Source organism: Varroa jacobsoni, unplaced genomic scaffold (genome assembly GCF_002532875.2).
Source record: "Varroa jacobsoni isolate VJ856 unplaced genomic scaffold, vjacob_1.0 scaffold_51, whole genome shotgun sequence".
In the NCBI taxonomy this organism is placed as follows: domain Eukaryota; kingdom Metazoa; phylum Arthropoda; class Arachnida; order Mesostigmata; family Varroidae; genus Varroa; species Varroa jacobsoni.
Genome location: NW_019212953.1, coordinates 770 through 25,362, shown reverse-complemented (window position 1 = coordinate 25,362; position 24,593 = coordinate 770). Strand labels below are relative to the sequence as shown.

The 24,593-nt window shown below is 46.9% G+C and overlaps 1 protein-coding gene across 2 annotated transcripts in view; it reads left to right on the top strand.

Annotated features, from left to right (window-relative positions):
- LOC111260758 (uncharacterized) overlaps positions 1 to 20,539 on the top strand; it is a 66,545-nt gene extending 46,006 nt beyond the window's left edge. The window contains exons 1-7 of one of the 2 annotated variants that reach the window (XM_022833749.2): positions 4,195 to 6,147; positions 9,385 to 9,822; positions 10,374 to 10,716; positions 11,507 to 11,713; positions 11,961 to 14,075; positions 14,339 to 15,945; positions 16,240 to 20,539. In XM_022833749.2, the coding sequence (XP_022689484.1) occupies positions 6,109 to 6,147; positions 9,385 to 9,822; positions 10,374 to 10,716; positions 11,507 to 11,713; positions 11,961 to 14,075; positions 14,339 to 15,945; positions 16,240 to 17,538 (6,048 nt within the window). In that variant the 5' untranslated portion in view covers positions 4,195 to 6,108 and the 3' untranslated portion in view covers positions 17,539 to 20,539. Of the gene's footprint in view, positions 1 to 4,194; positions 6,148 to 9,384; positions 9,823 to 10,373; positions 10,717 to 11,506; positions 11,714 to 11,960; positions 14,076 to 14,338; positions 15,946 to 16,239 lie in introns of those variants that run through there. The other variant, XM_086968456.1, reaches the window with a different exon arrangement.
- Positions 20,540 to 24,593: the final 4,054 nt, after the last annotated feature.

Genomic DNA, 24,593 nt, shown 5'->3' with positions numbered 1-24,593 from the left:
AGTTTACTGTGGATCAATGCCTATAACACCCACATATACACTCTTCTCGAAGGCTCAAACGTGCAGCATGCAGACAAATAGATTAAGAAGACCACAACCAAACCTGGCGTAGCGCACGCACGATTTATACGAGCTTAATATCATCAGAAGTTTTCCGGTAGCTTTTCGCTCGTTGACGTTGCACCATACTTACCAACATTACACACACGTGCACCTTTCGCACACATATGACATGTATATAATGGCCCGCTTCTGGTGAGGCGTTTTCGGTCGCATACGGCTAAAGAATGGTCGAATTTGAGAAAAGCTGTGTGTGCATCATCAGCCTAAAATAACGGTTTACTTCAGAGGAAACCGTTCATACTTCTCGGAGCGGGGTGCTCGCAACGGTTGAAGTTCAGCAATCAACAGCGGCAGCGGCAGCTTGGGTGCCGTCCCGCCGCTCTAGTAAAATTAGTAATGGTACTGGATGACGCTAGTAGTGCTTGTGTTGGCTTCACCACTGCGTTGTTAGTGTTTTCGCCGGTGCCCCACGGTCGTCCACCGCCGCCGCCGCCGCCGCCGCCGTCGCCGTCGTCGCCGCCGCCGCCGCCGCCGCCAGCAGCCGCAGATGCTCCGTGGCTGCTGTGGCCACAACCGCGTCGATTCGGTGGCAGCCTGTGGCAGTTTGTTACTGCTGACCAGTCATTGTCTGTCAGTCGCTGATGGTCGCCGTGGCCAATGAGCATCGCGTACGATCGTCGCCTCTTCGTGGGTTATTGGCGGCCTGACTGGCTGGCTGGCGGGCGGTCTATGAAGGGCGCCGCCGCCGCCACCACGGGAGAGGAGAACCCCGAGCGAAGTTCAAGTCAGCCAAGGCTTCGGGGGTTGTTCAGTTAGTCCTACGACACTGGCCGACCGCCGGCCACTAGCTAGTCTAACGTCTCATCGTTCGTCACAACGCCAATAGGAAGGGCGAAGGATAAAAGGGAGAGAGAAGCGAAAGCACGAGATATGGCGCGGCGCACGCTGCAGCGAGACTTTGGCCGCTTGGCTGCTCACGAATGCTGGATGAAGGGAGGGAGCCAGCGAGCGAGCGAACGAATGAACGAACGAACGAGATCATCACGATCATCGTCAACACCATCGCTACCATTAGCAACAGCAGCACAGGCAAACGAACGCGAGTGAGCCGCAAAAGAACAGGCACTGGGCCAAGAGGACGACGGTGGTGATGCTGATGATGAATGTGATCATGCTGATCAGCGCCATCAGCAGCATGGTCACATGATCGCCGGAATGTCCTAATGACCAACGAGAAAATCATCAATTTGACATGCAAAGAAATAATGATGGGCAGCCGAGCAAGACCCAAAGGCTTGGAAGGCTCGATTTGGCCGCCAGTCTGAGAACGCTGCCCAGTCTAAGCGACCGGACGCAAGGCCGGCACGAAACACCGACAATGTGCAACTAGGACTAACAGTAAGAGCCATAATAAAATTATAGAAAATGAATATTGTCATAGTTATGCGCTTGATACCGATTCATATTGTAATAGCATCAGTGTTGTAGGCCGCCATATACAAAAGAACTTCGTCGTCGGCCGGTTGTTGAAATACTTTCTCAAAGATACCAATTTATGTGCTTTGGGAAGAGGAAGTTGCAGTTTAATTTTAACTCATTCACATATCTAACCGGGATGGATGTTTTCTAGATCATACCTGTTTTTTTTTTTTTTTTTAATATTTAAATACCTAAATGGGCTCAATCATAGTCCTATAAGGATAGCATTAAAGGTTTTGTTGTTTTTTTTTTTTATCGACCTATGGGGCTTAAAGGTGGCGTCCTGTTGAAATGTGCAATCGAATTCGTCGGTAGCGTTGAACGTCTTCTGGCATTATAGTTCGCCTGCAGCCGTCCTTGCTTCAAACTCTATCGAACCTCGTATAGCTGCAGCTTGAATGTACCGAAGCCGCATTAAACTACAGGTCTGAGAAGGCTGCAGCATCAGTCAAGCGCCGCTTCGTCCCTGGGGACAGAGCCGCTGTTACTGCTATCGGCCGTGCTAACCCCAGCATAGCTCCTTTCTCATCCGTCATTCCCTTACCGATGGACACTCGGCGGTGTTTTAGTCTTGAGCCTTGAGCCTTAAACAGCAAGCATGCATTGGTGATGCGTGTCTCCGCCAATACCGTCCTGCTCTATCTTTCGTTGTATGCGAACGGATTTCTCGAAGACGCTCCCTGGCGGCGGAGGTAACAATCAGCGCGCCACAGCACGGGCACCCCTACAACATCGACTGTTGAGTACTGCTAGTGCCGAACATATAGAACATTTATACAATATCTACTAGTAGTAGTAGTTGTAGCAGTAGTTACCAAGCGAAAAATTGACAACGCTTGTTGGGCTGCTGCAGTAGTGGCGCAGCCCCGGTAACCACATATCGGCCTGTTTTTCTTCCGTATCTCGGCCCTTTTGGCACTGCTGCCACTGCCACTGCCGCTGCCGCTGCATTTGTCGGCTCTAGCTGCAGGGCACGCTGATGATTGTTATGGCAGGCTGCTGCCGCGGCCGTCGCAGCCGCTGGTGCTGCCGGAGGCCGGCCGGCCGGCCAGCCAAGATGGCTAAGCTAGATGTAGATGGTCCATCGCATTAGCTGGTTGATTGCTTTTTGCAGCGAGATCATTTCTGGCACCAGGGGACGCTTGTGTCGCTCCGTTGGCGAAGCGCTCATCCGGTGGCGCTTGCTAACAGCCAACAGCGGGTTGAGTCTGCCAACGCGTGGAGCACCACCTTGCGGCAGCCATCGTTCCGGCTGCCTACTCTTTTTGCCCGTGGGTCTGTCCTCTCCCAAATGGTCGTGGCGGCGACCCTGCCATCACCAACCACCATTACAACGACGACTGCTGCTGTTGCTGCTGTTACTCCCTGTGGAGACCGAAGGTGCTGCTGCTGCTGCTCGGCGCCGTTGAAACCGCCGTTGAACTGCGGGGGAAAGATCGGGGAGAGAGAGGGTAAATGAACGAACGAACGAATGATCGAATGAGAGGAAAGTAGCGTACGGCGACGGCGCGGCAGTAGTGGCAGCCAGTGCCGGGTGTTTCGAAGTGTGCGTCTATCAGCGAACCGCTGATCCCGCTGCCAAACACTGTGTGTGTGCGTAAAGTTGTGTTAGACTGTCTGGCTATGCAATGGATGTATCCTATGGCTCTTTGCGTGCGTGTGTGTTAGGGCGTCTGTATTCCTGTGAGGCCGGTGCGTGTGTGGGACGACCGTGGCTAGATGTTTGTTAGGAGTAGTAAGGTGTGTGTGTTTTCCGCTCATGAGCGAACTGTTGTGAGTGGCTAAACGGGTCTGGCTGTTGGCCCTATCTATCTGTGTGTGGGTCTGTTCCTCAGTGAGTTGCTGGCAACCGTGACGATATTGCGCTCTTGCGGGCGGGGAGAGTTGACTGGTCGTTCGTCTCAATCTGCAGCCGCTACCGGCGCTGCCCAGTGGGCGGAGCCAACGAAGCCCAACTCCTCTCGAAACAACGACGACGACGATGACGACAACGACGACGACAACGAGTCGCCACTGCTATGGTTGCTGTTTAAGCGAGCGACGGTTGCTCGCACAGCTCGCGCCTGGTCACTCGTTGGCTGGCTGGCTGGCTGGCTGACTGCTAGAGCCGTTAGCTATTCAGCGGTTTGAGCTGGCAACGATTCGGTCGGTCGGTCGGTCGGTCGTTTGTCTATTCTCCTGCTTTGCTTGCCTCCCTTTTAATTCTCTCTCTCCCCCCGTCGAGTAGTCTACCTCCCTCCCTCTCGCCCTTTGCCGCCGCTACAGTCTGTATATCATCATCGTATTTGCTATCGCTCCCTCCGCAAACATCTACGAGCAACAGCAGCAGCAGCAGCAGAGTTGGCCAGCAGCAAAGCAGACACTCTTTGGCCGCTTGGCCTTTGTCTCGCTCATTCTTTCATCCGCCACCCCTGCGCCGCCGCTTCTTCTTCGTTTTCCTATCGCTCTCTCGCCCTCGCCGCCGCTGCTGCTGCCGCCACCGCCGCCGCCACCACCAGCGCCGCCGCTGCTCTGCTATTCACGTGCGGTTGTAGTGGTAGTTGTCGCCGCCGCCGCCGCCGCCGCCGTCGTCGTTGTCGTCACAGTAGCGGCGGCAGCGGCCGCGGCGACAGGGAGGGCAGGACAGCACCAGCAATGAGCTGAACAGAACGCCTGCGGCCGTCGTCCGAGCATCATGAGGAGCTGCTCAGAACAGCAGCGTTAAAACGTGTGCCGCCTGCCGCCTGGCTTGCTGCAGTCGTCGGGGTCTGGCCGGCCGCCTGCCTCCAATCCTGACGACGAAGACTACCGCTACTGCCGACTGATTGTCGTCGGTTGTTTCGGCTGGTTGGTTTACCGTCTGTAGCAGTGGACTGTTGCTGTTATAGCAGCAGCAGCAGCAGCAGTTTCGGTGTATGCAGCCGAATGCCGTGCTGGGCTGCTTTGATGTCCTGTGGCAGCGCTCCGTCCCCAGCAGCACAAACACCAACCACAGCGGCAACGAGCGTAGCAGTAGTAAGCGCTGACGGGTGAGAAACGACGGACTGGTTTGTTTGACTGACGACCGCGTTTTGTGTCAGTAGCGGCGACGGTAGCCAACCTGTACTAGACAGTCAGCCCCTGCCAGCTCCACTGAATGCCCCTCCCTCGGTTGTGAATGTCTGTCTGTGCCCCTGTGTGACCGACCATAGTCGGTGTTTAATGATGATACGAGCAAACTGCAATAGGACGACCGATACCAGCCACAGGCTGGAGCTGATACTGGTGCTGAGGCGGCAGAAGTAGAAGCAGCTGTATATACTGTGCTGCATTTAATAATAATCGACGAATTCCTACTCGACTAGCACAAGTAGTTCCTTCGGCCGTACCTTATCAGTGAGTGTGTTTCGTAAGGTGTTTCATGATGGCAGTACACGGACGCAGGCAGTTGTACAACAAATAGGGGAACGTCACTTGTACGGACAAACCCTAGCTAAATGACGACTACAGAAAGTGAAAGTGATATATCATCGTGATGTAGCATACCGTATGAATATTGGTGGGAAAAAAGAACGTTTTTTGTGTAAATCGACATAACAGCGGTTCCAACACTCCGTTTCGTTGAAACGTGAAGTACTGATCACTGCCAGCAAATTAGTCCAAATACGTGCGGATAATATCGAAAGGATACTAGATAGTGACAGATTTAGTTGGGGGCAAAAGATTCGCTCGTGTGTGCGTACATAGTTGTAGCTACTGTGAAGTTATTATTATCCTACGCCCAGCAGTACCCCCATAGTGTCGTTTTCGCCGCAGTTTCAACTGTGTACTAACTTGAGGATAGCGTAAATGAAGAACGCAATTATCTATCATCTGTCTATCGGCCTGTTCACTGGTCGTCGCGCCCGTTTGGATACCTGTGAGAAAGAGTGTAACGATGTATCGTTCATTACTGAATTAGAGATGGAAATAGCGCCGCCGCCGTCGTCGTAGCTTGGCTGCAGAAGTGCGTGTCCGTCCCTGTTTCCCTACTCGGCTGTGTGTGTGTGTGTGTGCGTGCGTGCGTGCGTGCGGGCGGACGTGCGTGCGTGCGTGCGTGCGTGCGTGCGTGCGTGTGTGTATGTGCGAGTGAGTGAGTGTGTGTATGGGTGTGTGAGCTGTGTGTGTGTGTGTGTGTGTGTGTGTGTGTGTGTGTGTGTGTGTATGTGTGTGTGTGTGCGTGTGTGTTTGTGCGTCTTCATTGTGTGCTGTAGTTCTGTCGATCAGCATTTTGCTGGCTGACGCTGATATGCGTTGATACGATGTGTCGCGATATTGGTGAAACGGTGCTCGATGTGTTGTTGTTAATACCCTTCCACAAGTGTACGTTTATTCGACTGTGATATCACTAGGATCAATAGCATTAGCTGTGCCAACAGCGCCACCGCTACAGTTGCCGCCACCGCCGTCTTTGGATACTAATAAAGCTCACAATAAAAATAATATCGAAATAAAAACAACACAGAGAGAACGAGAAACGTCCAGGAAGCAAACGAAGACGACTGTTCGTTCATCTGCTGTCGCTATCCACCTGCATATCGACGTATTCAAGTACAATACAATAGTCCAATGGTTGTCATGATGCTCGACATGCAGAGGGTGTGGGAGGTAAGCAACGTAACAAATAAAAAAATGTAGGAGAAAAGTATAGTGAAATGAATATCGAGGCGGACTCGATCGCATTCACGTGTCTCGATTTTAGTGTGGAACATAGTATCTTAAGGGCCCTTTGCCGATGCGCTTCTGCGGGAAGCCTGTCGATATCCAGGCCAAATTCTAAACTTCGATCGGAGCTTTCTCAGGCTGTAGTAATGCTTCTGTCGTCGGCAGCACGAAGCTTACACTAGACAAATGAATAGTATTATACGCGTCCGTACGAGCAGGATATCCATATGAATATGTTTGTCATACAAAGCTACAGAGACTCATTAACGAACCGATGTTGAAAGATCAAAAGTCTAGTTGATAGCCGGCGATAGTTGTGGCGGTAGCTCACGCTAGCAGCTCACAACATTTTTCCAACTAGCGCCCGGTAATACAGCGGTGAGCTGGTGCTCTAGGGGTACATCTTTGGTGTGAACTCATCATCTCTTGCTGGGCCGTTCTGCTGGCTTCGATGGGCTCCTGCCGCTGCCGCCTGCCGCTTGGGTCTTGCTTTCGGTAAGCAGCGCCGAGCCCGGCAGTGGTGCGCAGAGCAGTGAGAGGTGGGCGTCCCCTGCGACTCGCGGGTGGGAGAAATCAGTCGGAACAACGAAGGAGCAAAGAAGTTGCCAATCACCCACTGCCAGAGCTGCCACCGACCGACTGCTGCACTGGATTCAGTCCTAGATTGGATAGACGTGAACGACCCCATAGATAGGCGCGGTTTTGTCAAGCTCGTACTTTATAGAAATAATCTATTAACTTTGTTTATAGAAATAATTGTTTTAGAGACGATGTAGTTAATTTCGGGGGAAACGAATATGGGTCACGACCTCTCTGTAGACAAGTAACTACAGTCTGCAACCATGTATGCTTTACAATTACCGTTCACACGCGAGCCGTTTGGGCGCTCACCTCCGTTGAACGCTGGGCTGCTTTTTTTATATTAAATTTTTCGATAACAATTGTGCACCAACAGAACATTGTTGGGGATAGTGGACCGTAGGATTGCCAATTCTAATCTGAATAGTTTTTTATTATAGCGCTTTGACAAGCTCCGAAATCTTTGTTAAGCGGATTTTTAGTATTTCGAAGTAGTGCGCATATCCTATGCTTCTCTCAAGTGGGCGTATTGTACCAAGCGGCGCCAGGCCGTGTAAGCCAGGCATCGTGGCCCTTTTCTTGAAGTAGAGCATTCAACAAAATCATAACGTCTAATTTTACGCCGATAGATCATTGTGCGACTGAAGTATGTTTGTGTTGCGGGCAGTCTTTCTATCTGCTTGTTTCCGCATATTGAGTGAGCTGTCTCGATCGTTGATCGGAATCACATGGGGGTCATATATTAAATATATAACATTACTGTGGTAGTGGCATCCCCGCTGGGAGTTTTTGGTGGCTATTAAAACCCTGTCGCTAAAAATTCTCCGTAATTTAATAGACCTGGTCGAACTCTTCCATAAAAGACGTTTGCTGAATGAAATTTAACCACGTGAAAAATATTCCATTCAATATCTCTGATTTAGGTTCAGCTGCTGAACGACGTTATCAGTGTTGACATATTGTGAATCAACAATGATCGTTCAGCCATTTAGTTGTGAGCGCTTTTGTCGTGAGCCGTTGCCGTTATTCCGATTAAAGCCAGCTCCGATATATTAATTAAAATCGTTTTTTCTTACGCCGCATCTATAGATTTGAAGAAGATTCATAAGTCCGTTTGGTGCGAAATGATGGACTATACAGTTGTTTCAATTGTATGTTTATTACTTTTCGTTGTCAACGGTTTACGAATTGCTATTACGTATCCGAATTCTCGAACTCATCCACTCAGACGAAAAAAAAAAAAAAAAAACCAAATTAGGAGAGTAAATAAATCTTCACGCCTAAAGTTTTCGATGTTGGCCACTAATTAACCCGAGCAAACAAGTCACTTCAAGGCGATGTACCGGCCGGATTCGGTGGTGTGGTGTGCCTATGTATAAAAAGAAGGTTATCCGTATGTAGCTAAGCAGATTAAGGAAGACTGATACGAACTCGTTTTATAATAACGGTGTGATAAGCTGCCATAGCCGGCAATGAAGGTAATTAAATTGTACTACGGTCAATGCCTGAAGATTCTGTATGTTTTGATGAGGCCAATGGGCTAGTATAATCTATATCGGTTGGCGTATGATGTCGGGCTAACTATATTATGTAATAATAATTTCAAGCAATTGTCTAGAATCAAGTATACCTTGAGGGGACTGTGACGAAGGTTTAAAGTGTTAAGGTTTGAACTCCCATTATAGAACGTTTGGTTAATCATACCTTTCTTTTAGCATGGAGCTATTTGTAAAAGTCTGCGAGAAATATCCATTAAGTAAATGTGAGGACAAGTAGTTAGTTTTCAATCTGGTACCTTTGGTAGTATTTCGCTCAAAACCATAATCATCCATACCATAAGATGCGAACTTTAAAAAGTCTATAAGACCTGATAAGAAAATCCTCTAACTAGCATACTACGGCTACGGCATGCTTCGGAGAAAATTGTGTAGCTTCTGTTAGCGTTTTTGAAAAAAGGGTACCGACGTTAATTTTTCTTCAACCTTCAATCGAAGCACGTCGCTTATTGCATAAAATGGCTTGGTTTCTACAACTTCTTCATTAACTTTACTTTATTTGGGATACGCTATTGGGGATTACGAGGGTTTTTATATGTTAATGAAACACAAACTAAAACTAGAACGGTCTAGATTTAGGCGTTAAAATGTCAGCTATAGGCCGTATTTGAAATTATATATTATAATTTCTTATAATATAGGTTGGGCCTGAATTCATTCAAATAAGTGGCATTGTTCGACTCATTCGGGATAATCTGATTTGTAGGGTATCCATAAACTAGTTCGTAAACCGTCGCAACGACACACGTCTACAGTGTATATATGTCTCTGAGTTGGTTTCACGTGCAGGACCTTTTAAGGTTTCACTGCCAAGTGACAACTACCAAAAATTTACGCCAGTCGAAACATCTGAGACACGTTTTTTTACATAGATTATCACTACGACTTGAACCAGTTGACAAGCCGACTAAACAGACTAATCACTTTTATTTATAAGTAATTCGAGTACGATCTTTGCTATTTACTGAAAAATTTAGTACATTTGTAGTATTATTAAGTATCATTTTCTTGCTGTTGCTCTAATTGCTCCTCCCTGAAAAAATAGGAGATGATCCTCGATAAGAAGATGAAGGGCAGCAGCGCGCCCCAGCAAACGAAAGCCCGGGGTCCCGCCACCACGACGGCCCCAGCCGCTATCAAAGATAACGGCAAGGAGGCGCCATCTGGCGACAAGAGCAAATGCGGAAATCATCAGAGCGATTCCGTCGGCCAAGGTAAGGATGGTAACACCACGAACAAGGGAACCGAGCCAGGTTCATCCGACGAGGCGGTCGACAATAATAATATCACCGGCGGCCTCGGAACAACGCCATCCGAACAACGGCAGCAACAGCAAGTTGCACAGCCGACGCCGGCCATTAAACGTCGTCGGGATCAGGCCGCCACTCAGGCCGAACGCAAGGAAACGTTCAAGGAGAAACGGAGAAGTGCCGTAGAGATGCGCAGACAGAGTGGACCCGCCGCCTCTTCCGAACGCCGTGAGGTAAGCGAAAAACACTGCTAAGAACAACAGTCATGAAAGACGATGATGTATAATGTTAAAAAAAACAGATACCAGTTAGGCGTAATTGCAGCATAATAACGGCAGAAAGGATACTGGCATAATGAAAAATGCAGCTTATTTATATTAAAATCTGCTATGACTTGTACTTGACGCGTTTCTAACAATTTTTTTCTCAATATTCAATGGTAATCCTAGCACGTACCGAGATCGTGATACTGGACTGGAGCTTAACGTAAAACAAGCTATCTAAAGTCGGATAGTTAATCATATCATATGTGACATGTATATCAGATCCTACAGAACCTATAAAACAGCGACTTGTGCAACAACATTTCTTCGTTAAGACCAGCTGAACCCTACGGGTTCTGCGGGATCTTTTACGTTAAACGGATACGATGATTATACTACCTGGTAATAGGTTGTTGCTCGTTATTTTCTCGTGTCAATGTACTTATGCCTCATATGTTGTTTAACTTTAGAACTTTGTAACAACGAACTGTGTTTGTCAATTCCTGTCGTTGATCTCACAGAGACTCCCGCGTCGGGCGCACTCGGAGCCTCGGGAAGATGCCACGAGCGCGTCGAAGGACAAGGAGTCCTCGCAGCCGTCAGCAACAGGCCACACGGGACCGCATACAGCGACTGGCAAAAATACCAAATCAAGAGGAGATCACCATCATCATTTACCTGATGTTTCTGAAGGCGACGAACAACATGAGGGGGCCACTGTACCGACTGGCACCCCCGTCAGCAATGTGCCAATGTACCCCGTCAAAAAGGCTAAATTAACTGACGTCAATAAACATCTCAAATGTCCCTTATGCCACGGGTACTTTGTTGATGCTACGACAATTGTGGAATGCCTCCACTCGTGTGAGTATAATAGGAGTACATAACTGAATACACGTTGCCTTTCTAGTAACAATGTCCTATTAATAATAGCGATCGCAGCTTCGTCCTCAGAAAAAAAAAAGCTGTTGCCGAAAAGATGTCTATTTAAGGCCCGCGAGAGTTTGTGAATGAAATATGTTGGCGTTTTTGGTGACCAGTAACATACATCCCCAGATCGCCGAGCTCTGTCCGTTACTATATTGGCAAACAGTCGGTCGGCCATGCTATCAACATGTCAGGTCCAGGTGTGAGTCAAGCAACATTAGATCATCTTTAGTTATCGCCCACAAGCATCTCTAAGCGGCTTCAATGAAAACAGAAATAATGGCATTTTTCCTTGAAACTACTACACGAAACGAAAAATATGCACAGCTTGTTATTATTATTATTATTATTATTATTATTATGATGCAATGACTCATCGGACTGAGACGGCCCGCTGGCTTATTTCTTTCTTGCGTGCAACGGCTCACCGTGCTGGTTAGTTCATAGAACAGACCGGAATTTGTTGTGGCGTTAGTGCTCGTCTGCTATTAGGCAGTTGGTTGATTATTTGTATGACGATATGTACCGAATGATATTAGGTTAAATTGTCTCTTGGAGATAACACAATTTGATTACAAGTAACTAGCCTGCCAGAAGTATTTGTCCTGTCGGTACAACAGATCGCAGAAGATACGACGGTAAAATTTATTAATGAATACTATTTTAAGTTGTGTGTGACATTGGTTAGCTGATAACTTTGTACGTTTGTGCTTATTGTGTACATTAGTTTGTCGTACGTGCATCATCAAACACCTAAGCAAAAATCAGTTTCCTAATTGTCCGGAATGCAAGTTCCAATTAGCTGGGACAAAATTGCATCAGTACCTGCGGAGTGATTCGACACTTCAGGACATAGTCTACAAGCTGGTGCCCGGCCTATTCCGCAACGAGATGGAAAGACGGAGACAATTCTATGCCAATATACCCCTTTCGCGTAAGTAGTTATGTCGCTGTAATAGTAAAATAATGGTTTCCTTTTGAGCGTAGTCATTAGCCCGCCAGCCAAGGACACACTTACTTGTTCCTTACTTGGACAACTTGTTTCATAGCAGTGTTTTTTGGAATTAGCACTAACAAACAATGCCATTGGCTTTGTTTTGACCTGTGACGATTTGAGCTTGCAACGGAAAACTTAGCATTCTACAATTGAACCAATGTCATTTTGGTAATTTGTATTTCAGCCAAGAGTCCGAACTACACGAACCTATCGAGCGAAGAGCGCGGCGATCTGGTCAACGTTGAAAGGCTGATTTTTGACAGTTCGGACAACTTTGCCATATCGTTGGAATACTGTCCGAAGGATCTCGCCGTACGGCAGGTCTGGCTGCGTCCGTTAAGGCAGACACCCGAGATGAGCTATGGTAAACGCTACCTTGAGGTGCCTGGAAATTTCAAGGTGAGGTTGCTTAAGAAGTTTCTTCGTGCTAAGTTTGGACTCGCGCCCAAAGAGACGATCGACATATTATATATGCAGGATATACTTCTCGATGACTATACAATGGTTGATGTGGCCTATATCTACGCGTGGCGGGTCAACGAAGCGCTCAAACTGTACTACAAGTTCGGCAATCTCGAGCAGAAACTGCCACCGGAGGAATTAAACGATGTACTCAACAGTAAAACGGACCGAATCGTTATTCGGGGTGAAGACGAACCAGAGTCGATGGATGTCGATCTTAGCGATAGTAAAGTATCGGACCGACTTAAAAATGGAGGCAAAGAACAACCTTTGAAGGTGCAAAAACAGCAAAACAAGCATCAGCAGCAGATCAAATCGGAAGAGGACGAAGATCGAAAGGCATTATCTTCAGTCTGTTCAAGCGCCACTCCCGAAAGTAAACCCACAACAAAGACCAAAGTGAAGAGTGAACATAAAGACAAGGAACACAAGACAACAAAAGCAGAAGAGAAACTAGGCGATAATCATAAAGAAACGGGCACCACGAGCAGCAACGTCAATGTCAAGCTTGTTGATGTCAAAGCTGAACGAAAAGAAGGCAAACGACACTTATCCGCGGCATACAACAGCAACGTCGCTTTAAATAATAATAATAATAACAACAACAACAACAACAACAACAATAGCAACAGCAGCAGCAGCAGCAGCAGCAGCAGCAACAACAACAACAACAACAACAACAACCCTAAATGCAGCATCAGTGGCAGTAGTAATGCTATGAGCACCGCACCAAGCATTATGGATACGCCACCCGCCAAGCGGCCCTGCTTAGGCAAAGAAAGAAAGGAGAAGCTCAGCAAGAAACAACAACAACAACAACAACAACAAAAGCAGCAACAACAACAACAAGAGCAGGCTGCGCAAATGGCGGTGGAGGCGATCGAGTCTTCGCTTCAGCTGAATGCACATACTGCGCAACTGCATACACTGGCTCACGTGGCCGCACAGGCTCAACCGGTCGCCGTGCCCGCGGCGCCAACGTCAGTGACGTCATCGTCGTCGGCGTCAACGGCGACTTATAGCACGTCTGTGTCGGATAATAACAACAAACTTTCCCACCCTCACGCCGCAATTAACACAACGACCACAACTGTTCCAACCTCTTCTTCTCTTTATCCTTCTGCTAATTCCTCACCTTTCATTGCCCCTAACCCCCCTGGCGCAGCATCGACAGTTACCCTAAGCACGATGCCGCCACCCCCAGGTGGCCAAGCTGCCGCCGGTGTTTCTTCCGGCCAGTTTTCGCCCCAGCTCCATTTAGCTCCTATTACCCCCGCCGCTGGCGGTGTTGCTGCTACTGCTACTAGCGGCAGTAGCAGCAGTAGCTCGAGCAACTTAAACTCGAACCCTCAAAGTTTAGCTCCCCATTCTTCCTCCGCCTCTCCGGCGGACGATCAACGCGTGTCCCCAGTGACTTCAGTCGCCATGTGCGTTAGTCAGCGGTTGCCGACTAGCGTCCAGGTTATGCAGGTTTCGCCGCACCCGACGGTCACGGCTGTATCCGCCGTCACCGCCGCCGGGGTAGCAGGTGGCCCGTCGCCTGTTTCTGCTTCCGCAGCTTCTGCTACTGCCGCTGTACCCGCTGCATCTGCCGCCCTGATGAAGAAAGCTGCCTCAACGGTGACTACCAGCTGCACTGCCACGAAGCCAAGCGTTCTCGCGCCCGTCGCCAGCGCTGGCGGGGTGAACCCGTTGGCCGGGTGCCAGATCGTCACCGGTCAGCCGGCAGCGGGCCCGCCGCCGCAGGTGGTAACGAGCGTCGCGCCCGCGCCACTTTCGATCGTGCTGTCGTCCAACAACGGGATCGCTGCGGACAAGATGACGATGTGTAGAATAGGTAAGGGAAACCACTAAGTGAATAGTAGCAGTTGAAGTAAGTCTAAGAAAATTAGAGACGAAGGATAAGTGACAATAGCATTGGGTCGGTATGCATTTGTGTAGTATATAATAGGTCATTCTTGTTAAGTCGTTTTCTTTCTTTCTTTATTTGATGGTAATATCGACGATCTTTATTGTTTGATTCTTATTAGATCCAATTATACCCCATTGTTTTATTTTTGACGTGCAATGCTTTCTGACGTCTTTCGACGTTTACCGCAGGTAATCCCTCCGTTGCGTCAGCGACTCCGAGCCAGCAGCAGCAACAGCAACAAGTGCAGCAACAACAACAACAGCAACAGCATTTCCAACAAACGTTCCTTAATCAACAGCTGCAATTGCAGCAGCTGCAAAATATGCTGCAGCAGAACGCTGTTTTGCAGCAGGCGTATGCGCAGGGTGTCGTTGTGCATAATTCGAACGGGACTGTGACCAGCATCGGGGGCCCAAGTCCTCAGACGATGAGCTTCATTACGCTGCCAAACGGCGTCACACTCTCGCCCGTACCGCAACCGGCCCAGCCGCAGCTGCATCCGCAGGCTACTGCACAGCAGTCGCATCACCATCATCATCAACAACAGCAGCCGCAGCAACAACAGCATCATCATCCGCAGGCACAGCAGCAAGCACAAGCCGCACTACCGATGACCGTCCAAGTTCAACAGGCAGCACCACAGCAATCCGGCCAATCGCAGACGCCGGGTGCTCAGCAGACGCTTCTGTTAAACGGGTCACCGTTAAAGCTGTTCTCTCAACAGGGGCCAACAACAGCACAGCTAACCCAGATCGGCCAAATAGGTCCGCTGGGCGCGATGACCGTACAGACCGCACAGCAACAACTGCAGCAACAGCTTATCCAGCAACAGTTTATCCAACAGCAGCAACAGCAACATCAGCACTTGCAACTGTTTAATACTCATCTGCAGCAGCAGCAGCAGCAGCAACAACAACAACAACAGCAACAGCACCACCACCACCACCAGGCGCAACAGCTGCAGTCGACCCTCGTGCAAGCAATTCAGCCCCAAGCGCTACAGCCTCAACAGCAACAACAGCAACCGCAGCAACAACAACAACAACAGCAGCAGCAGCAACAACAACAAAGCCTCAACAATAACAGTATCCATGTAAATGTCAATGCGAATAATAGCAATGGCAATACAAACACTGCGGGCAACATTAACAACGGCACGCACAACAACAATCCGGTTGCTGCAAGTAACAACAACAACAGCAGCAGCAGCAGCAGCAGCAGCAACAGCGGTACTACTGCTGGCATCGTCGTAAAGGAGAAAAAACCGACAAAACAACAGAGACTCCCGAAGATCAATCCCCGCAAGACACCCCCTGCGCAGAGCCAAGCCCCTAACAACCAGCAAAGCACTGCTTTGAGCGGTTCACCATCGAGTGCGGCGCCGCCGCCGCTTAATAGCAGTCATAATAATAATAATAATAACAGTAGTGCTAATAACAATAGTAATAGTAACAGCTCCAGTAATAGTAACAACAACAACAACAGCAGCAGCAGTAACAACAACGAGAGTAGTGTCTCGAAAAATGCAACAACAATTCCCGTCATGGCGAGTGCTGGCGACAGCAGCTCCGCGTCACTTAACGTCACCACACCTGGATCAAACACAGCGTTGACAGTGGCCAGCATCACTAGTGCTACAAGCAACAATACACCAGTCTCCACCGTCTCGACGATGCTCACCATTCAGCCTGTAGTCAACAACGCTTCCGTAGCCGGGTCAGTAACTCTATCGAAGGCACCGTCAACTCAGGTTTCTTCGATATCCACTGGCAATGTCCAAGCGTCGGTTACTCAGGTGAGATTTCCTACTTTTCATACCATTTACTTTGCCAAAATTTACAAAAATGGCCAACAGCTAGCCCGATTATTGACAAAAGCGATATATATATATATATCAGTATTTTTATTATAGGAAATTTTACCACCGAATAATGCGTATAATAATAATAATAATAGCGTATAATGCGAAACGACAGCTTTGTTCAGGTGTTTGTGTGAACGAAAACGCTATTTGGCATTTATTTTCGTGCATGCATAAACTATAACGACCAGGAGTGTCTAACTAATAGGTTCTCCGTTGTGGTTCTAGGCTGCCCCTAAGGTCCTCAGTCCACCCGTTCAGCCGTCAGCTTCATCGGGCGTGACTATCACACCAATTGAGTCGCCGAAAACGGTTTCAGCAGCTTCAGCAAGAGCTTTACCTGCCGCGACATCTGCCAACGCGTCCGCGCCAAACATGACTTCTAGTGCTACTATCAGCCAGTCGAGTGGCCATAGCACTTCGAGCAACAACAGTTCCTCACCTTATGATCCCATAAAGACGTTGCTTACCCTAATGCCTCCGGATCACAAGGACGTCGAGGGCTCACTGAAAGCCGGCGGTAAATCCCTGTCAACGGGCTCGTCGAGCAGTAAATCCATCTCGTCGAGCATCCAGCAAGTTGTGCGAAAACTCCAAATGAGCTCAACACCAGCTGCTGCAACGCTAACTCCCATTACGGCAACGGCAGCAGCAGCAGCAGCGACGGCAACTATGACAACCACAACGTCGAATGCCCCTTCTGTCGGGAGCGCCAGTGGCGTTAGCAACGTAACTGCGAATGGAGTTGCCACGAATATCGCGGCCGTCGGCACCTCCGCCGACGCCGCCGTGACCAACACTCCGGGCAACTCCGCTTTACCCGTTTCGAATGCCCAGTCAATGACGACTGCAACTACGGGTGCTGGCGGCGGCGGCGGCAGCAGCAGCAGCAGCAACAAAAACAATCTAAATACTAACAACAACACTAGCAGCAGTAGCAACAACAGCAGCAGCAGCAGCAGCAACAACAACAGCTCGAGCAACAACAGTCGTAAGCCACATATTCCGATTGCTGCGATGCCAAATAGGCCGATCGCACCCAGACCGCCATCCCAGTCTGGTCCATCGGCCCCGACTAAGAGCCACCCTACCGCACAGCAGCAGCTCACTGTCGCATCCTTGACAGGACAACAGCAGCCGGTGGTTCAGCAGTCCGCGCACACGCCAGCTGCTGTCCAGACAGCAGCAGGAACAGCAACAACGACAACAATTGGGTCGACTCCCACAGCTCCATCTGCGGCGGCAGCTGGCACCGTTCTGGCGACTCAGATCCCGGCGAAAACGCCACCCCTCACCGCTGCAATCGCGCCTCCTGCTGCTGCTGCTGCTGCAGCAGCAGCAGCAACAGCGGCGCTCTCTGTTGTAACTGCTTCAGCTGCTGCTACAAGTACAGCTGCTACAGTTGTTGTTCCATCGGTGACAGCAGTTACAACCGCTTCCAGCGCGAGCACCGCTGGAACCCCGAACAATACCGCTGGCCAGACGACGACAGCAACAGTTACGCCAGCAGCGCCAGTCAAATCATAATAGTGGCGTAATAGGAATTACAGGCCTCAGCTGCCGGTCGACAAAAACATCAGGCCTTTTTGAGCTACACTGGCGAGGCACTCACATGATGCAGCTGCTAATACGTGGAGCGACTGTAGCGCAGTGCAATCCACCCCCACCCAGCCAAGCTCCATTGACCATTGTAAACGTGTGTACAGCCTCAACAAGTGAAAACAATGCCAATCCACATAAGAGTGATACATATATATTTGAAAACGAGTCCTTGAAGGGTGCGCCGATAGCAGTGTGGGCGAAATTGGTAAAAAGCTAGAAATCTATGTTACATTCTACACATTGTATATATATATATATATAATATCTGGCTGCTTGTCCGTCTGGTTACGAGGTGTATGGTATCTAATAAAGTACGAAAAAGGACCAGGTGTAAGCAGGCCAATGGGCTGAACGTGATTCCATGATAATTTCTGCAACATTTGCATACCTGTGTCTCGTTTGCTGAATTAGAAGAGAGAGAACGCCTTGTCTGCCTTCGAACTGACACCTAGAGGCATTCGAGCGTCTACCGTTAAGCAGACCGCTCAGTCATCTCATCCTTCATATATTATTTATCAATGACATACTATCTTGTATAGGCAGATGTGGTGAGTGTGTACGTCGTTAGGTGACACACCGCCTCAACGAAACGAATTATAATCGTTAGTCAACGAGCTATAGTTAAGCCATCCAAGCAAATCGTTTTATGTAAACCCCCTTTTGGCTTTGGCAAGACGTTTGTAAATAGTAAGCAAACGGACACGGACTAGTTAGCTAGGAAGCATACAAATGTCCGCAGTCGCGCAAACATATTTTCATATTGCGAAGGCATTTTGACATTAATTTAATAAAATAACAGGCTATGTAAGCCTGCGTAAAACTGGCCACATTAATCGCTGTTACCTACCCCCTGCCCTGCCCTGCCCCCCCCCCCCCAAAAAAAAGACTCTGTATATTTCGGAAATGTGTATTGGTCCTCGTTGACATGTTCAACGACGGGCTACATTAATCTGTTACAACCAACCGTGTCTGGAACTAGTTATACCGAAAGTGTCGTCCAGTAACCGATGTCACTCTTAATAACCGCAATGAAATCAGCGAGCGTTCAGCGATCGGAAAGCACGTTATAGGTCGTTTTTTTTTCTATCTATCTATCTATCTATTGTTTTGTTTGGACATGTAGCCGAAATGGAAGCCAAGACGGATCCCTGGATCTCTATTGTACATACGTAACCAATAACGACACATATAACAGCAGCAGCAGCAGCAGCAGCAGCAGCAGCGTAGTCGAATTGAGCTTCCCTGTGTATGAGTATAGGGACCTTTTGGCGACAAAAAATATGAAGGTACACCAATTGTCAGGGCAAGTGTGTAACTGAATAGTGAAAAGAACCTGTCTGCTATCTATCTGTACAGAAAAAAAAAAAAAAAGCGAACGCGATACAGAAGGAAAAAACCGAGACGTCTGTGTACACACATTTTCTATAAATGTTGAGCTAGTGGTGTATCATAAACGTCGGGACAAGATCGTCAGGAGATAATCGCGAGGCTAATTACGATGGCGGTATTGTTCGCGGTGCGACTAGTCGAAGGACAGAAAAGCCGGCAGCCTGTTAAACGCGCAGCTGAATGCGCCTGTCAGTGAAAAGGACTAACGTAGGCCGAATCAGGACCTTGTTTGTGAGACTAGAAAAAGTGATAGAAGGCCTCAGTAACATAACGAAAGCAACATCATCAAAAGCGAAACACCGAATAATAACTGACAAAGTCTGAACATCACAATCTCGCTCAGATAGTACATACACGGATATGTTCGATATACATTACCATATATATATATATATATATAAACTGTGCTATAGTAAGCTATAATGTGACAGTAGACAAGCATGCGTATACCTAAAAGAAAGAAAAAAAAACAAATTATTTTGGCGGACGTACATTATGTGAATATATTAATGACAACTATAAATGTAGATTTTGGCTATTCTCGCGGCTATTGGCATATAGCCATCGAGCCACAATTTTGTGGACGATATGACTTAATGAGCATGGACCGATACAGAGTTATACACTTAGTGAAGTTTACATGAGGAAACAATTCAGAGAAACCTCGCGGGTCTAGCCACCCCCCCCAAAAAAAAAAAAACGGTGGTGGAACCTTGGAGTTTTTTGTTTTTCGTAGACGTAACTAAGACAGGTAACCGGTAACAGATGCTGGCTCATTTGGAACCAGAACGCTCATATGTACAATAGTTTTGGTAAAATAGTCTACGTTAGCAATGACCGGGCAAGCGGGGCATGTTCGCTGGTCAAGGCTAAGCACAATAGCGCTGGGAATCAACAACAAAAAAGAAACATATATGTAATAATAACAATGTATGTATTAACGTAGCTGATAAACGCAAAGAGATAATTTATAGCATAATAGCGTTCGGTTACCACGTATTTATTATTGGCCCCATGTACAGTTCGTATATTATTACTATTGCTACAAATTGCAATTTTTTGGTAAAGGCGAACATATATACACAGACACACATAAACAAACACACAGTCCGACACAAAGAAACGAAGCGGTGGTAATTTGTTGATGTCGTGTGCGTGTCGTTAACGCCATTAGTGATAACGGGAAGGAAGCCGACAATACGTGGGAGGAAAACGAAGCAGACAGAAGACATAATAAACAAACAAAAATAACATGATGCGTCTAACGATGATCAGATATTAATGACGATTATGAAGAGATCTTAACGAATGCTAAAAGGAAATCATCTGAAACAGGAAAAGAGGACATAATTTCAAAGGAACAGGAGTAAATTATGACGATGCATGAAGGATCACGACAATGATGATGATGATGATGATGATGATAATAATCGAGGAGGGAGAAAAATAAAGGGAGAGATATTAGGTTATCTGTCGAGAGTTACAGAGAAAATCGAAAAAAAAAAATGGGAAGAATAAACTATTTTATAACAAAGAAGTACGAGTAAATCTTTCTTTAGTTTATGATAGAGAATATCATGCCGATAGAAGGTAGATCTAGCCGAGAATAGATTGCTGGATTGACATATACCATATCTAACGGTAAAAGTTCATAAGCTTAATGCAAGGTATTAGCGGCAAAGAAATCTCTGATTGCAAACCTTATTCACAGAAATTGCTATCGCTTAGCTCGGCTATTAATATTATATTTACTATGTTATACTAGATAATATATAAAATAATAAAAGGAATAATATTAAAAGAAAATTAAATAAGCGTTAATAATTAGAGTCTAGGGTGACCCTGTCTTAATTGAATGCGCTATATTTTGATATCGATAGATAGCTTGAACGGGTCCGAGCGTCCAACAAATATATCATTGTTTACCGGACTCTAGACCCAATTATGAACCGGTTATGAACTGTGGTTCGGTTCGTTAGTGTTCTCCTTAAACCTTCTCAGGTCGGTCATTTCAACGACGAAAACACCTCCCGTCATCTGGGAGATGTCGTCGTGGCCGTTAGAGTCTACAAGGTCGTATCGGGGCGAAAAGATCGTTGCATCGAGTCGCTGGATAGTGCTTGTAGCGCATTATCGTAAATATCCCGCTAATGGTTTTGATCCTGCGCTAATCGCGGTGTGAGGCGAGCGATGTGATCGTGAATAGCTGGTAGATGCCGCTAATGTTTGAGACGTTTTCAAGGTAGGCGTATGCTATAGCTAGACCAGGAATTCTGTTCGGCTAAGAGCTTAGTGAAATTCTCACTGTAGAACAAGGTTGGTGTTCGCTCGATCACACAAAAAGTACTGCCAGGAAACGTTGCTCCGTCTCCATCAGCGTTCGTTTGGGGCCTTTTGTAGCCAAGAGCCATCTATTCGTTATTGTACGCGCCTGAGTTTTCCTGTTGGAAGTCGTCTGCCCAGTGCTTAAGGTTTCGGGAAAAACGATTCGCAGCCATTAATTGAATCCATGCAGGATCTTGCCTAAAGTTTGCCATTGACATTATTGCTTGTCGCCTCAATGACCCCCAGCCCGGACGACAGAGGGTAGAAGTCATGCAGTGATACGAGCTTTCCTGGATATGAAGACATGACGACGGTATAGGCGATGATGGTAAATCTGTCTCGCGGAAGGCAACGTTTCCCGCTCCCGGATCATCGCTGTGTGCGTAAACCGGGACGTATGACTGAAGAATATATCGGTCGCGACAATTTCGGCGGCCTATTTGGTTAAAAGTATGCTGATCGCATAAAAGTGTATCACCTTCTTCAGTTGTAGTACATACAGGACTTACCTACGATGTATTTTTAGCGACTATTCGTGTCAGGCGGTCACGCGGCGTGCTAGCTGCTGCATCACTATATTCCAGAATTGGTTCATTCTAGAGTAGAAAGCTCTCTTTTAGCTTTGTGTGCCGCTCGTAACTAGTGTCACTTTGCTCTTGGATGTAAACCACAATCCTTTATAGTACTCAGTCTGTCCTTTGCAGTAATTCTTGTAGAAGGTATCGAATTGATTCGACATTAGATCTTGAGCTAAGACAGCCTCGAGACCTCTGAGGCTCGAGGTGCTCCGGCAGCATATGCCGTGACATTGTTGCGTACTTCATGATAGCGCTAGCCTTCACTGACCGCCAATTCTTTAAAGTATGTCCATGTTACCGCTTCGTCAACGACACTTATTTGTAACAATAGCAGAGAGAAAGCTTGTCTGCGACTGTGAAGCGACATCAACACACACAACACAGCGTCAGCCCTTCATATGGACATTTTCACTATGAACGATAGCGATAAACTATTCATTGTTAACAATATAGCAAAAAAATTAAACATTATCATTTGCCAGCATTAGAGAATCCTAGAAGGCCATGTGTTACGTCAAGCCGACATTGCCAAGGGGATTTGTCAATAAGCAATGATACGTTGTTGCCACTCGTCAGCTTATACGTTTAGCCTTAATGACACTCTCCTTTTTAATAAGAGCGAATTTAGTTCGCCTTGCTCTTAGGTCATAAGTGTGCTCCCAGTTCTCTAGCTCGCAGTTACAGGGGCAACGACGTGGCAGAAATATTAATGAAAATGAATTATACTACTGAAAGTAAATAATAATAGCGTTCTAGATAGCTAAGTTTCAGTTAACGCACATACGCGGTTGATTGCTCCTATGGGTTGACTATATACGTATATGGCAGCTTATTATTATTAATCAGTAACTTAACGTAAGACGAATTGCTAGTTGTATTTTTACCCGTAATTTGGGCTATATTCCGCACAGGGTGGCACGAGCAATAGTGTTAGACGGTTTTAGCGGAACGCAGGGACCAAACGGTCTTAGGCCTAAGAAAAATAGGCACAGAAAATAATGGCGTAACAGTGTCTATGCAGCTATTGAGCAGAGTTCAAATCCCCCTCCGCAGATGGGAAGGTGGTAAAAGATCGAACTTGGACATAATCACACTCCGGTTAACAGCCAAAGGGAAGGCAGTGAGTACCGGGATGCTTCCCCTTGTTTAGATTGCTCGTATTCTGATAGGTTCTTGAAACGACGCGAAGTTACGGTATCGAGACTTGCCATAAAAGGATCAGCCAGGCCTGTTCGGTTCACTGCAGATCGTTAACGTCCTTTGGTGTTAGCCTCATTAGGCTCAAATTTATTCACATGCGTTGATTTATTAATTCAGTTTCTGTGTTACGGTAACATATAGATTGTCAGCTGACGGAATCACGGATCACTATTCGATCGTCCTACCGCGACAACGAATGGCCACTACTATCAGTCGGAAAAGCTTGTGTGGTTTTCCAATATATAGCGCATGTATTGTGGATTGTTGATAACAGGAAACGCTTTCAACCAGTCTCAACGTTTACCAGGTTCGTCGAGCATAGGGCTAAAGATTTCGATACGGGTAGCTGTATGTTGGGAAAACTATTATTGTTCAGCCGAAAAAAACTAGTCACAGTATAAATATCAAACAAATGTGTGCTGAGTAAGATTATTTTCTATTGTGTAATTGTGCGTAAAAATAAAAATTCTTCACGGCCTTGCTTGTTTCTTCACTTTGAAAACGAACTGTTACCTGTCGAGCTTTTCCGTTTTTAGTTGTTATCCAATGTTGGGAATTAATTAAAAACGATTTATGTACTCTTAGTTACGAACCATTGCGTTTTTACCTGTTGTGCTTAGATTTCAAGCAATAACAAATGGTTCTACTTGATTTAGGCAAGATTTTCCTGTTTGAAAAATAAGCTGTGGCGGTCGTAGAGTCCACCTATTGATACATTTAGGCATGTTGAAAGGATTTCTTTTAATACCGGTCAAGTTTTTCCTCTTCCATGCCATTGTCGTGCACATGTAGGTGTATTCTGAGTCTAAAAAAAAAACGAATGAGGTCTTTCGTACATTGATATTAAGGTTCGCAAAGTAGATTTAGTGTATAAGGCCGTTACGTCACGGTCGCTTCTTTCCGTCTTCGATCTGAAAAAACCGATAACGATTGTCGGCATTCCGACGTATGTAACTAGTACTTGCGACTAGTACAGAAGGATCCCGCGATTAGTTATCTTCACGTTCGGCCCTATCAACCTATATCTTGAATTATCAATCGCATGATAATGGGACCCGCACTTCTGTAGCATCTGGAGCGATGTCCTTGCATGCTCAGGACGTTTCCGAGCTCCTGTAAGTGGTAGGAACCTTTTCATTCGCTCACGTCATCTAGTCTATATGTCACGATTTCATTCAAACACTAGACAATAACAATCGTACATAATGGTACGTTTATACGAGAGGCCACTTCAAAACAAGCATTCCCGATGCTTCCAATGCAAGCCAACGAATACAAACCTTGGACAAACAGTGGACTAAGTTTTTAAGTTTCCTTTCCTATCCTATCGTGGAGTGAAATCAGGCCTAATGGAATATTGACATACTAATGATACGGACAATATCATTGCTGATTTCTCTAGAAATCAAGATGTATCAATCGCTTGACAATGAAAACTTAATGAACATAACTCAATATTCGTGTGCAGCAAAGATGATCATTGTATTG